The sequence below is a fragment of the Sorex araneus genome, chromosome 5 (genome assembly GCF_027595985.1).
Source record: "Sorex araneus isolate mSorAra2 chromosome 5, mSorAra2.pri, whole genome shotgun sequence".
Lineage (NCBI taxonomy): Eukaryota > Metazoa > Chordata > Mammalia > Eulipotyphla > Soricidae > Sorex > Sorex araneus.
The window spans coordinates 179,002,216-179,018,012 of NC_073306.1; the positions used below are offsets into that span (position 1 = coordinate 179,002,216).

At 45.0% G+C, this 15,797-nt stretch overlaps 1 protein-coding gene across 1 annotated transcript in view; it reads right to left on the reverse strand.

Annotated features, from left to right (window-relative positions):
- TEC (tec protein tyrosine kinase) overlaps nucleotides 1-15,797 on the reverse strand; it is a 149,311-nt gene that overhangs the window by 48,031 nt on the left and 85,483 nt on the right. Inside the window, exons 3-4 of the mRNA XM_004607993.2 lie at nucleotides 10,486-10,590; nucleotides 277-358 (exon numbers count right to left, since the gene is read on the reverse strand). Of these exons, the coding sequence (XP_004608050.1) occupies nucleotides 277-358; nucleotides 10,486-10,590 (187 nt within the window). The remainder of the gene's footprint in view (nucleotides 1-276; nucleotides 359-10,485; nucleotides 10,591-15,797) is intronic.

Here is a 15,797-nt window from a genome sequence, read left to right on the forward strand (position 1 = left end):
GAAAGCTTTATAACCATACCCCACAGTGATTCAATTTTTTTTCTAAAAAAAGACATTATGCTTTTCTTAGAAACTATGCAAATATCACTAGAAGGAAACATTTTTAAAGAGGTCTCTTCAAAATGGATCGCTTATAGGAATAGTATGTTCTAATAGAAATGTTTATGAAGATGAAACTATTATAACTACAAGATATATCAATGGCATTTCTAGTTTAGGAATAACATTGTTATGTAAAACTTTCTACAGATGAATATTCCATTAGATGAGCATTACCTTCTTTTAACTTCTTTACCCATCGGTCTCTGCTTTGTGCAGTAGGTGCAAAAATGTAAAGTGTGTTAGCATCATAGACAACCTAAAAAAAATAGGAAATAGATGAGAAAAATGTTGACATAGCACTTCTACCCAGCACAAAAACCCTGGCATCACAGGCACCAATAAAGGATTCTGAAGTAATTGAAGAAAGTCAGCCTCTTTGCACCTAAACTCCTTACCAGCAAAGCACAGCTATCCATCAAATGTGACACACATTTGACACTGAGTAGCTTTTTGTAGGAGAAAAAATGCACTTAGAGCACAGATGCTTCTTTAACTCCACTTCTTTCAGGGATTAATCTAATCCAGAATTTGATTGAATATGCCAGAACGAATGGGTTACTCTTTCTTTTAAATCTTTATTAGTGAATCACCGTCAGGTACAGTTATAAACTTATGAACTTTCATGTTTGCATTTCGTTTACATCCCTCCACCAGTGCCCAATCTATATTACTCCTATTTCTTCCGTGTGCCATGAAAAATATTTGCAACAACCATTTTATTGAGCACTATCTCAAATCTACGCTGTGTGCTTTACAGACATGAACCCTGTTATTAATGGTAAGTGAACCCACCATCATGGGATTAGGACTTCCACTTCACAGAGGAGACTCGGGCCAGTTCCCAGGCCCTCCACCCTGCCTATCTCCAGGAGACATCCCACAAAGACAGTGCTGCAAAAGGCTGCCCTAATGGCTGCTTAACTCATTAGCATTTGACTGGTGAGCTATAAAGCCAGAGTATGATCCAAAGTCCCAACTTTTAACAACAGTGTCTGTTTTTTGAGTGATCTCTGGGAGAACAATCAGACATCCTTTTCCTTTGTTTTCATTGCTAATAAATATTTTTTAATTTTATTGAATCACTGTGAGATAGTTACAAGCTTTCATGTTTGGGTTACAATCTCACAATGATCAAACACCCATCCCTCCACCAGTGCACATTTCCCACCACCAATATTCCGAGTATTACCCCCCCTTTCCCACCCTCCCCCTGCCTCTATGGCAGACAATATTCCCCATACTCTCTCTCTACTTTGGGGCATTATGGCTTGCAACACAGACACTGAGAGGTCATCATGTTTGGTCCATTATCTACTTTTGGCACACATCTCCCATCCCAACTGGTTCCTCCAGCCATCATTTTCTTAGTGATCTCTTCTCTATTCCATCTGCCTTCTCCCCTCCGCTCATGAAGCAGGCTTCCAGCTATGGGGCAATCCCTCTGGCCCTCGTATCTACCGTCCTTGGGTGTCAGCCTCATGTGATGCTACCCTACACTCCACAAAAATTAAACCCTGAATACTCACCCAATAATTTTGTCTTTTACCTGTCATCTTAGCCTTGACAGTTATCCAAAGCAAAAGAAATATATGGCTAGACACCTCTCTCTACCCCATCAATAGCGCTGGATTGAACAGAGATAGCCCTTTCAGCTGGTAAATGGTCATCCCTGACCAGATTTAATAGACACTTCCTTCCATTTGTCTTCATCAAAAAAGACCCTCTAAGAGCAATGTGAATACCAGAGTGTCAACAATGCAATATTTCACTGAGAGATCTTTCACCCAACTTTCTGGGACTATGCAAGATTCAAAAATTAATCAAACATGAAACCTAATTCCAAGTAATTCAGAGAAGTGTCTTAACATAAGACAGAAAGTGAGACAGGCAATCAGAGAGATAAAAAGGAAACACTAAGACATACGTGCAGAGAAATGGGGCTTCTTTCAGTCTGATTTTCACACCTTCCCAGGTTCATTCATAAAATTACCCCTGAATAAGAGCATTAGGTTAAAATGCACTGAGAGAGTCATGCTGAATGATGTCTCAAAAGGATTGCTTGAGCTTTGAACCTTTCAGGAGACTGAATATTGGGGCCTGAGAGAAAGAACCAAGGTAAGGCTCTTGCCTTGCATGCAGTCAACACCAGCTCTCTCTGTGGTCCCCCTAGCACCGCCAGAAGTGGTTCCTGAGCACAGAACCATGAGCAAACTCTGAACACAGCCAGGTGTGGTCCAAACCACCTCCCTTCAAAAGGCTGGGTTTATAATAATAGTAATTTGCTATAATAATTCACAATACTCAAATGAGATTAAATACTTCCCATACACTGCCTACTTTATTTTATTTTATTTCTTTTTGGGTCACACCCGGCGATGCACAGAAGTTACTCCTGGCTCATACACTCAGGAATTACTCCTGGCGGTGCTCAGGGGACATATAGGATGCTGGGAATCGAACCCGGGTTGGCCATGTGCAAGGCAAACACCCTACCCGCTGTGCTATTGCTCCAGCCCCAACACTGCCTACTTGAATTCATATGGCAGCCCATATCCCTATGAGCACTAGGATTCAAATTTTCCAGATGAAAAAACAAGGCAGGTAAGCCATCTGCAAAGCATCAATGTGACCCACTCTCCAACGTCCCCTCCACTAGTTTCTCACTATCCATACTTGATCATTTCCCTCCTAGGATCTATTTTTTTTTCCTGGCTCCAAAAACTCATACCTATCAACCCCACCCTCAATCAGTTCCATGGAGTTTAGAACTTTGTAGAAAATCCATCCAAAGGCAGGGTTTGGGTAACAACCCTAAGACAAAGCACCTCATTAACTCAGGGTATGTATCTTTCCAGAAGAATTTTCTAGAAATAACACTCTAACCTCAGGTAATGACATCTAATTGTTGGGGAGCCTCGGAGGTCGAGAATCCTTCTTCTTGCACACCTCAACAGCGGCACACGGGTCACCTTCAGCACCGAGGGCAGTCCCACCCTGAGGAAATACATTTCTCAGGTCTCAGTCAGCAGAGGTGGGCACGGGTGGGAAGTGCTTTGCAAACCCGGAGACCCAGAGTCAACTGGGAGGAATGAAACCTCTCCCGCAGAGAGTTCACTTGCCTGACCCCCTCTGCCTACAGCCACAGTCGAGCTCAATTACTCCACAGATTTCTCGACTGTGCTCCGTAGAGGAACAGTGCCGATGTTTACTCAGCTCCTGTGGGTTCAGAGCTCAGGAAAGAAGCTCCAGGGAGCCAACAGCTGCCACTGTTGAGGGCAGATTCCTCGAGCGAGACAGGTCAGCCCTGTCCCTCCTGGGATGAGAACCCTGAAAATGTCTGGGGCTTTCTCCCTCCAGCTACTCCTCCTCTGCCTCCTCCTCTTCCTCCCCGTCTTCCTTTTTCCCTCCTTCTCCTTTTTCACTTGCATCTGACCCAGCCACAAACTTTCACTGTGACGATGTGAAACTGGAATTCCCTACTTTCAGTTATGATTCAAGTTATTTTTATTATTTTTTAGGGATCCTCAATATTTCCTTTTTTATTGAATCACTATGAGATACAGAATTACAAAGCTGATCATGGTCAGGTTTCATTCATACCGTGTTCCAACCACCCTCCCTCCCAGCCTGCCTCGATGGCAGGTGCTCTCTCTCTCTCTCTCTCTCTCTCTCTCTCTCTCTCTCTCTCACACACACACACACACACACACACACACACACACACACACACACACACCACCCTCCCCCCAGCCTGACTCTATGGCAGGTGCTTGCTGGCTCTCTCTCTGTCTCCCTCCCTCTCTCTCACCACCCTCCCTCCCCTCCAGCCTGCCTCTATGGCAGGCGCTGTCTTGCTCTCTCTCTGGCTGGCACGAGCTCTCTGCCTCTCTCACACACACACACACCACCCTCCCACCAGCCTGCCTCTTATGGCAGGTGATTTCTCTCTCTCTCTCTCCCGCTCTCTCTCCCTCTCCCTCTCTCACCACCCTCCCCCCACTCCCCCCAGCCTGCCTCAAATAGCAGGCACCCTCTTCTCTGTCTCTGTCTCTGTCTCTCTGTCTCCCTCTGTCTCTATGTCTCTGTCTCTGTCTGTCTGTCTGTCTTCTCTCTCTCTCTCTCTCTCTCTCTCTCTCTCTCTCTCTCTCTCTCTCACTCTCTCCCTCCCTCTCACATACATCTTTGGGACATTACGGTTTGCAGTTCAGGTACTGAGAGATTATTTTGTTTGTTCCTTTACCTGTTTTCAGCACGCAGTTCTTTTCCAGAGTGATCACTTCCAACCATCATTGTCACAGACCCTTCTCTATCCCAGCTGTCTTCTCCCCCAGCTCTTGAGGCAGGCTTCTAACTGTGGGCCAGTCCTCCTGGCCCGTGTTTCCTACTTCCTTGGGTACTGATCTCACGTTATGGTTTTTTTATATCCCACAAATGAGTCCAAGCATTCTATGTCTGTCCTTCTCCACTTGATTCATTTCACTCAGCCTAATACTCTCCATGTCCATCCGTCTGTATATGCTTCAGTTTGAACAAGGGATTGTTCCAGTTTTCAAATTATGCTGGCTTAAAGAATTCAACTTCTCCACTTCTTAACTGAAAGAACTGTTTTGTTTTGTTTTGTTTTCATGGTGTTGAGACCACTCCCAGTGTGTGCTCAGGGCTTGCTCCTGGCTCTACCCTTTGGGATCAATGCAGGTGGGCTGAGCTGGCCGGCTGCACCCTGTCCCCCAGGCCCTGAAGGTGACCTTCACCGAACTTGAACTTCCTCATGGCTCACAGGAAAGCATCAAAGCCCCCACCATAGAGAAGGAGATGGGGAGGTAGAGGGGAGAGGACCTGGCTGTCGGCTACAAACCCTGCCACTGCCCTGTGGATTGGCTGCGTGCAGGGCCAGCATCCTGCCTACTGTACTATCCCTTCATTCCCCCTAACCCCATTTTTTTTCAGTTTTATTGAGATGTAATTGACAAATGAAATTCTAACATAACGAAAGTGGACGATGCAATGCTTTGATATGAACTATGGGAGATTCCTTTCCATCATTCACATCACTTCATATTTTCACTGGATTGTGTGCATGTGAGCATTTAACTTCTAATCTCTTTAGGGAGTAAATTTCAGTTACACAGGAACATGCTAATCAACTAGGGCCACTAGGCTGACACTAGCTCCTCAGATCTTCATAAAACTGAAAGTCAGTATATTTTCACAGCCTCTCTCTTTCCTGTCACATGAGCCAGACCCCAGCACGGAGTGTGGGGGAACCAGGGTTGGGGGGGCTTGGGTGAGATGGGGTGTAGGTTTTAGGCAGCTCTTCCCTCATTTTATTTCATTATTTTATTTACTTTTTTTTTTTTTAGTTATGGGATCCACATCCATCAATGCTCTGGGGATCAGGGCCACTCTTGGTAGTGGTACCCACGTGTCCCCGTAGCATCAAGGATCAAACCCAGGCCCTCACATGTGCAAACCGCAAGTACTACCACAGCCCTGGGCCCATTAGGAAAAATTCTACTTTAAAAACAAAAATCTTTTCATTAATTCATGTCATTGGGTTAGCACAGCCAGTAGGGCGTTTGCCTCGCACACAGCTGACCCGGGTTCGATTCCTCCATCCCTCTCGGACAGCCCACCAAGCTACTGAGAATATCTCGCCCACACGGCAGAGCCTGGCAAGCTCCCCGTGGTGTATTCGATATGCCAAAAGCAGTAACAACAAGTCTCACAATGAAGATATTACTGGTGCCTGCTCAAGCAAATTGATGAGCAACGGGATGACAGTGATACAGTGATACAGAGATGTCACTGGGATCTGAAATTTTTGATGTTTGTTTAGGGGCCACAGGTGGTGATGCTCAGGACTTACTCCTGGCAGAGCTTGAAGCACCATATAAAGTACCAGAGATCAAAGCTGGGTTAGTCACATGCAATGCAAGCACCCCAACCCACTGTACTGTCTCTCTAGCCCCCAGTTTTCTTATCAATAAATGAATGCAGTATATTTCCCCCCTTATAAAATGACCCTTGATATATATTAAATCTAAAATATACATTAACATATAATATATAACATTTAAGATTTATTATAATAGTGAAAAATAGCTTAATAATATTTTCAAATACAGTTTAATCAGGGTCTGGAGAGATAGCATGGGGGTAAGCCCTGTATGCAGACAACCCAGGTTCAATGCCCAATACCTCACTGTCCCAGAGGCATCACCAGGATGGCCCTGGGGGCCCGTGAGCACAGACAAGATGGCCAGGGTCACCCCAGCACTGCAGGGCACAGGCAGCACTACATCCTCAGGCCTAAGCACTGAACCCAGGCCTGGTGAGCCGAGAATCACTAGGCAGGCCCTCGGGCCTTCTGAGCACTACCTGGGAGTACCCCCCCAGGACAAATTAATCAATATATTAGGTTAGGATTTATTTTGTTTCCATTTTTATTAAGGTACCATGATTTATAAGACAACCAATAGTAACATTTCAGGCATACAATGTCTCATATCACATCCACCACCAGTGTCAGCGTCCTTCTACCGATGTCCCCGAGTCCTTGTCCACTGTACCCCACCCCCTTGGCAGACTCAGTTCTGCAGGTTCTCAGGGGCTGTTACTATTGCTCAGTTGTTCTTCCCTTACTCTGTCACTGTACCGTCCACCCGTGACAGAGATCCTTTCATACCTGCCCCGTCCCCCTGGCTCCAACCCACACAATGCCCTCTGGCCTCATCCACATAGTGGCAAAGTACAGGATTTCATCTTCATCGTGAGGGCTAATATGTTATTTCTTTATTTCTCATCTCCAACAGTCCACTCATGTCATTTCCATAGGCTAGCTCACCTCTGCCCCTCCTCAGTGGCACAGATTCACTAAGAAAACATCAACCACTTTTTTTTTCTTTTTGGGTCACACCCAGCGATGCACAGGGGTTACTCCTGGCTCTGCACTCAGGAATTACTCATGGCAGTGCTCAGGGGACCATATGCGATGCTGGGATTTGAACCCTGGTCGGCCGTGTGCAAGGCAAACGCCCTACCCGCTATGCTATCACTCCAGCCCCCAACTCACTTTTTTTTTTCAGTCTCAACCCCCAGGCCTTGTTCTGCAGTTCTATGATAAATCTGGGATCAAATCAGGTCAGGCATTTGGAAACAGATAGATTCAAAGAGTCCAAAACTAGAATAAAATAATGTTTCAACCAAGACTTAAACAGTTCATGAAGATAAGCAAGTATTATTTAGGTACAAATCACTCTAAAAAATTAGCTACCACAGGATCCAGCAATCCCACTTCTGAGTAGACACAGCCAAAGAAAATTAAATCTGAACATTCAAGCGATATCTACACTCCAATATTCATCTCAGCAATACTTGTTGTAGCCAAGATACAGCACCAAACCAACAGCACTTGGCTGAATGAACGGATAAAGAAAATATGGTGTGTGTACAGGCAATGGAGTCTTTTTCAGCTTTTTACGAAGGGAAAAGAAAAGCCTGTGATTTGTGGTGATATGGGTAGTTATAAAGGACATTAGGAAAAGTCAAACATTTGATGTTGGAAAATGTACACTGGTGAAGGGATGGATGTTTGAAGGCTGTATGACTGAAACCCAATTGTGAACAACTTTAACTATATATCATGAGGATTCAATTATTTAAAAAAAAGTTTAATTAATATTTTTAAAGGTGTGTTTTATCCTAAATAAAAAGGATAAAGATAAATATAGAGTGATTGCATTCATTTGTAGGATAAAAAAAATACAGTGGGTAAGGTATTCGCCTTACACGCTGCTGACCCAGTTTCATCCCAAGCATTCCATATGGCCCCTGAGCACAGCCAGGAGTAATTCCTGAGTGCAGAGCGAGGAGTAACCCCTGAGTATTGCCAGGCATAACTCAAAAAAAGCCAAAAAAATATTTAAAAAAAAACACAGTGTGAGACTAATGTCCAAGAGCATTAGGAACAAGAGGCAGGAGGACCTGTCCATGGTTGGAAGCCTGACTCAAGTGCTGGGGGAGAAGACGGTTGGGATACAGAAGGGACCACTATGACAATAATAGTTGGAAATGGTCACTCTGGATAAGAACTGCATGCTGAAAGTAGGTAAAAAACAAACATGATAACCTCTCAGTGCCTTTATTGCAAAAGTGTCTGCCATAGAAGCTGACTTGGGGTGGGGGTAAGGAGAGGAGGAGGGAGATGACCGGAGGAAAACTGGGGACATTGGTGGTGGTACATGTACACTGATGGAGGAACAGGTATTTGGAACATTGTATGACTGAAGCCTAATCATTAATAGCTTTGTAACTGTGTATCTCACAGTGCTTCAATAAAAATTAATGAATTAACTAAATTAAAAATTGTTCAAGTCAAACATAGAAAGACTCTCTGCATCGCTCTCTTCCAGAAGCTTGCTTTTAAGTCTCTTTTAAGTCTCTGTGACGCAAAGAGTCTCTTGCCTGCACACCTGGCTGTCTTCCCCGGGGCCCCTCAGAGGGAATGGGCTCCAGCTTCCCTCCCCGCCTGGAGCAGAGCTCCCGGTGGCCGAAGACCTCTGGAGCCTAGCCACAGCCATGCTCAAGGCCCCTCTCCACAAGTTCGGGCGAGCCTCACGCATGAAGGTACCAGCAGAGGAACCCAGGTGTGTGGGACCCGGGGCTGAGACCTCCAAGCCTGCTCAGATTGGGACTGGGCCTCTTCCACCCAGATTTCCCATTTCCCAGTAGCTAGGTGGTCACACCCAGGGAATGCCCCCGGCGGCGTGTAATCTCATCAACGGCCAACATCCAGAGACTTAAAAGCAAGCTCCCAGAAATGATATCTCATAGCCTACTTCTCCCTCTGGGAGAAACTGGCAAGCTACCAAGAGTTTCCTGCCCACACTGGAGAGCCTCACAAACTCTCCATGGTGTATTCATATGCCAAAACTAGTAACAAGCTGGGTCTCATTCCCCTGACCCTGAAAGAGCCTTCAATGTGGCATCGTTCTGAAGGACAAGCAGAGAGGCTTCTAAAATCTCAGGGCTAGGACGAATGAAGATGTTACTGAGACCGCTTGAGAAATTCAATGATCAACGCGATGATGATGAAAAAATAAAAATGATGATGACAAACATAGAAAAACAAATATTGTTCTTCTATGTCTGTCTCTCTCTTTCTGACTCATTTCACTTAGCATGATACTCTCCATGTCTATCCATTTATAAGCAAATTTCATGACTTCATGTCTCCTAACAGCTGTGTAGTATTCCATTGTGTAGACGTACCAAAGTTTCTTTAACCAGTCATTTGTTTTAGGGCACTCGGGTTGTTTCCATATTTTAGCTACTGTGAACAGTGCTGCAATGAACATATACGTGCAGATGTCATTTCTACTGTGCTTTTTTGCATCCTCGGGATATATTCCCAGAAGTGGTATTGCAGGGTCATATGGAAGCTCAATTTCTAGTTTCTGAAGGACTGTCCATATTGTTTTCCAGAAAGGCTGGACCAGTCGATGACCTCGCAGTGTCTGTGTTGCAAGCCATAATGCCCAAAAGTAGAGAGAGAGTATGTGGAATATTGTCTGCCATGGAGGCAAGGGGAGGGTGAGAAAGAGGGGGGTATACCGGGGATATCAGTGGTGGGGAATGTGCACTAGTGGAGGGATGGGTGTTTGATCATTGTGAGATTGTAACCCAAACATGAAAGCTTGTAACTATCTCACGGTGATTTAATAAAATAAAAAAATATATGTTGTCTAATTTCATTTTTAAAAATTTCAGAGAGCCACAATGAGTGGTGCTCCGATTTACTCCTGCCTCTGTCCTCGGGAATCACTCCTGGAGTGCTCCAAGGTCTAGTCTACACGCAGTGCTGGGGATTAAACCCACACTGGCCATGTGCAAGCAACTGTCAACCCCTGTGCTATCACTTAGCGCCCCCCCCATCTCATTATACGTGGGGGAAAAGTCAAGTTCATAGTAGTACAGAACTTAATGGTGGGTGATGGGGCGGGGGAAAGGAAACAGGTAAATGTTGGTAAAAGTCCAAAATTTCACTTCTGTGAAATGACTGATTCCTGGAGACTTAAGCACAGCTCATGAAGACAGTTAACCATCCTGCGTTGTAGACTTGAAATTTACTAAGACACACAGAAAGTAATGAGACGGTAATTCTTATGTCTTAATGTCAATTTTCTGGATTACAGCAAACATTTTGAAACAGATATGCCTCCCAAAATATTAAGTTGTAACCTTAAATATATATATAACTCATGCATATCAATACCTCAATAAAGCTGAAACTATTTTGGAAAAAATTAGCCACCAAAGCATTAATGTCAAATAGTAAATATGACTAAAATCCCAAACCACAGCTGCAAAAAAATGCCAGCTCACCTGAAATGGATATTTATTTTGACAGGGAATGACACCATCATCGTTCTTCACTATTTCCACACACTTGATTTTTGAAACGTCAATAAATCCCTTTCTATATTTTTTCTGTTGAAAGACAAAAAGGGAGAGAAACGTTATAAACAATCATAAGCTATAAGAAAAATATTACTAACAGTAACTGTTAAAGAAATCACTGATTTAACATACTATAATTTCTCTCATAAGAATCTAAAACATATTCCTTTTTATTGTTACAATTTTTCAAACATACTAACACCTGTTCAGAGAGATAGCACAGGGAGTGGGATACTTGCCTTGCACATAGCCAACTTGAGTTCTATCACTGGGATCTCAGGTAAGTTCTCTGAGCCCGCCAAGAATGATCCCTGAGTGCAGAGCCAGGAGTAAGTCCTGAGCACTACCAGGTATGGCCCCCAAACAAAAATTAAAAAATACTAACACTTTAGCACTGTAGCACTGTCACCCCATTGATCATCGATTTGCTCGAGCGGGCACCAGTAACGTCTCCATTGTGAGACTTGTTACTGTTTTTGGCATATAGAATACGCCATGGGTAGTTTGTCAGGCTCTGCTGTGCGGGCGGTAGCTTGCCGGGCTCTCTGACAGGTACAGAGGAATCAATCAAACCCGGGTCGGCCACGTGGAAGGCAAACGCCCCACTCACTGCGCTATCGCTCCAGTCCTTTGATACGTATTGAGGGAAAATAGATTCCAAGTAGAGTGGACAATTTTTCTCTAGGTGATGAATGACTTTGCTATCTTAGGGACTGGTATCAGCTGAGGGGATTGGGAATACCAGCAAGTAAGGGAATTAATGTCACATCATCTTCAAGCCCTCCGGAATAAGCCTTCGGATGGTCTCCATTGTCATATTTTTTTCAATCCATGCAACATTCAATGTCAGAACAAATGGTGGCATATAAGTATTCATGTCTGAGTAAGTCAAAGTATCTCTCATACAGTTGACGACTCCATTAAAACCACCTAGAAATTGCATCAAAAGCTCTTGAAATCTATTCTGAGAAATGAAAGAGGCACTAAATGTGTTGAAATTCACCTTTAAAAAGGCAGCATGACTTGAAGAAAGGCCATCACAGCTGAAAACCTGGGGCAGTGCTCTGAACTGATGTCAAATTAAATAAGAGACACAATAGGTTGATAATCACCAAGTTATACATGACATCTGGTTCATTCAACCTTTTTTTTTAAGTGTGTTTAAAGAAAAAAATCAAACTGCCTTTCAGACCCCTGAGTGTAATCCCGTTTCTAATAAAACAGAGCCAAATGCACAAATTATTGTGAAATAAGTCATTTACTTTTTTTGGGGGGGGGTCACACAGGGGTTACTCCTAGCTCATGAACTCAGGAATTACTCCGGGCGGTGCTCAGGGGATCATATGGGATGCTGGGAATCGAACCCAGGTCGGCCGCGTGCAAGGCAAGCGCCCTATCCGCTGTGCTATGGCTCCAGCCCCAATGAGTCATTTACTTTCTAAAGGTGAAATTGCTCTATCCTTGCACCCTCCCACTGCCCCTTTGTAGAGCAGAGACATCCTGTCTGTTTCTTTTATTGTAGATGTCCCCTCTCAGACACACAGCTTAACCTGTCCATCTTTTGACGCTGGTACCCAGGGTGCCTGCCTGGTGTGCACCAACCCAGATTCAATTCCCAGCACCACGGGGTCTTCCGAGCATCCAAGTGCATCCCTGGGGGCCCCCAGCCCTGCAGGGGGGGAGCAGGGTATTGATCAGTAGGGCCAGGCCAGAGCAAGCATTGCATCCTTGGACCCTTGCACTAAACAGGCTGTAGTGACAAGAATCACCAGTAGGACCCCAGAACCCTGGACAACATTTGGGAGGCTCCCCTCCAAAAAAAATGTGTTGGGAGATACCAGCGAGAGGACTCAATGGACTGAGCACAAGCAGTACAGGCCCCCCACTCCTAGCCAGGAGCAACCCCTGATCACAGAGCCAAGAGTAGCAGCCCCCCCGCAACTATCAGATATGCCATCCCCCCAAAAAAAAATCCCAGAAGAACTAAGGGATGATCTATATGACCATTTTAGAAGACAACTTCTGACATATGATAATAACGTATTTCTGAAAGAAGAACTTCTAATGTATGATAAAAAACTTCTGACGTATGATAAAGAATTGCGCATGCAAAGAAAAATATATTCAAGAATAGGAATAATAATACTGATATTTGCTTCCTAGGTGTTATTATATAATTCTAAGAATCTAATGAGTCAGTATTTTCACAGTGCTCAGCTATGTGCCTGGCTCATCGCACTATCTATATTGCCCTTACATAACATAAACAAATATGACATAAAATAAATAAGTCACCCCAAATAAAGCAGTGTGGCTGAAGCCTGCGGCACTTTAAGAGTTCCCAATAATGGGTGGGGGAAGGGCTGAGTCACAGTTAAATAGTGAGGAAGTAATATGCAGACATGGTCAGTTAGAGATGGACAGGGACTGAGGCAAAAGAAGATGGGGAAGTCTCAAGGAGGAAGTAACTTAGTTGAAGGATGTGTTTGAGTTAAAGGGTAAGGAGGAATTTTCCTATAAAGAGAGTAGAGAGGGAGTTGTTGCAAGAAGCAAGAACGGTAAAGCACTAATCTAGGGAGGGAAAAGTAAATGTCCCCTCTTCCTCTCCCTCTCCTCTCCCTCTCCTTCTTTCCTTCCCCTACCCCTCTCTTTATTAGCAATCAATGCTCAACGGAAACCAGAGGTCCCTCTCCATCTCTTGGCCAGCTAGGCACAAAGATTCAGTGCTCGCCCAGGGGTGATGCTATTTGGACACAGCCATGGTGGGGCCTCCAGAAATTAACCCTAAGTTCAGAGACAGGAGTAAGCCCTGAGCACCACCAGATGTGGCCCAAGCCTCCTCCCCACACCTGGCACTGCTCGGAGGGCCATGTGCTTCTGGGCATTGGACCTGGGGCCTCGAGAATGCAAGGCAGGCACTCCAGTCCTCTGAGCGGTTTTTCCCCAGCATCATAAAGTCATTTTTGTGGTTGAAAATGAGGGTGGTTCTGTTCATGGAGATAAGCCAACACGCAGGAGCGCATGCTTTGCACGGGGAGCCCTGGGCGTGACGCCCCCAGCACTGAATCAGGAGTAGGATCTGAACACTGCTGAGTGTATTCCCAAAACCTGTAGCTACACCTTTTACTCTAAGATCTTCAATTCATTCAGGAGTGGGAGAAGAGAGATTTTAGCGTCACGTATTACTTCACTCTCCTTAAGTAAACTCACACTGTACTTTCATTTCAAAAAGCAATAAAGCAATTTTGGAAAAGGAAAGAAAATTAGAATGGTTCAGGGGCAGCATAAGAAATGACACCAAAAAAGGGTTATTTGAAGGCAAATTAAAAGCTGCCAGCCTATGATGCTCAAAAGTAGAGAGTATGGGGAATATTGTCTGCCATGGAGGCAGGGGGAGGATGGGAAAGACGGGGAGGTATACCGGGGATATTGGTGGTGGGGAATGTGCACTGGTGGAGGGATGGGTATTTGATCATTGTGAGATTGTAACCCAAACACGAAAGCTTGTAACTATATCTCACAGTGACTCAATAAAATTTAAAAAAATAATAATAATAAAATATAACTATCATATAAAAAAAAAGATGCCAGCCTTAGAAGCCTGGATTTGGGACCAGAGAGATGGTACAGTGAGTAAGGCACTTGCCTTGCGAGCGTCTGACCCAGGTTCAATCCCCTGCATCTACTATGGTTCTCTGAGCCCCACCAGGTGCACGGAGCCTTGAACACCACAGCTTGTGGCCCAAAAAGTAAACAAAAGAGGGGCTAGAGTGATAGCACAGCGGGTAGGGTGTTTGCCTTGCATGCGGCTGACTCAGGTTCGAATCCCAGCATCCCATATGGTCCCCTGAGCACCGCCAGGGGTGGTTCCTGAGTGCAGAGCCAGGAGTAACCCCTGTGCATCGCCGGGTGTGACCCAAAAAGAAAAAAAAAAAGAAAGAGGTTAGGGTATTTTTATAGTAGGCTCAAATGATAATGCTGCATTGAGATGTGTTTTTTGTCAAATTTGTTGTTCTCTGTGTAGGTTTCGCCCCCAGTGGTACTCTGGGTCCCTCCCAACAAATGCCTAGGCCCAGTGGTACAGACTCAGAGCTCAGTACTTTGGCCCAGCGTCAGCAGGGCTACACTCAGCAATGATTTTGGCAGAAGCGGAGGAGGAGGGGTGGAGGAGGGGGGCAGCAATCTGTTTCCAGGGATCAAATTCCAGGTTTCTGGCCAAAGAGATGAGTCAAGGTGTTTTCCTTGCCAGCAACTGACCCAGGTTCAACACTCAGCACCACGTGTGGTTCCCCAAGCACCACCCAAGGTGATCCCTGAGCACAGAACCAGGAGTAAACCAGGAGTAAGCACACTAAGTGTGGTGAAAAAAAATAAAAACTAGGGGCCTCACACACGCTTAAGGCATTGATTGGCTCTATCACTTGAGTCATCTCCCAGTCTCTGGATTTGCGGTCTTGAAAAGGCGACAGCTAAAGGCGATGAGATGACAGACAGGAAGCGAATGGCGTGCTGGGAGACACCACAATCTTTCTGGTGACAGATAACGAGGCTCGGGATCCCACTGATGGGAGGGAACGAGCACAGGAAGGGATTCTGGGAGACTGCAGAGGGTTAGGAGGAAGAAGACCTCCACTCGCTTTTCAACCACCAGTTAGATTCAAAATTAAGAGAAGGACAGAGTCTGGGTGTTTCGGAGACAGGCAGCAACAATGACACACAGTTAGCTCTGAGCAGAGCAGAGGGGGCGGGAGGGAAGGATGACAAGGCTGGGAAACATCACACTCGTCAGCTGGACACCCAGGTGGAAATGTCTGCCGGGAGTTGAACATATATGGCTCAAACTCAGACGTGCTTAGCACCAAACTATACATGTAGAGAAGTTTGTTCTTTATAACACATAGACAGAATCTATAGTAGCACCTTATTCTAACCACACAGGAAGAAAAGATTTGGAAGATTAAGTGTCTCAGCCTTGGGGACAATGAGTCATATAACATTGAGTGATGCCTTGACCCCTGATCATTTTAAGACCTGCTTCTGACAAACCAGAACCAACACAGAGAAAGGACACAGAATATGCTGGTGTTTCTTCATCCAGACCAGAAGGACCCTTTTTTGTTTGGTTGTTTTTGGACCCATATCGGCAATGCTCAGGGGTGCCCCTAGCTCTGTGCTCCTAGCAGTGCTCTGGTGCCCATATGTGGTGCTGGAGATCAATCCAGGGCCTCTCTCATCCA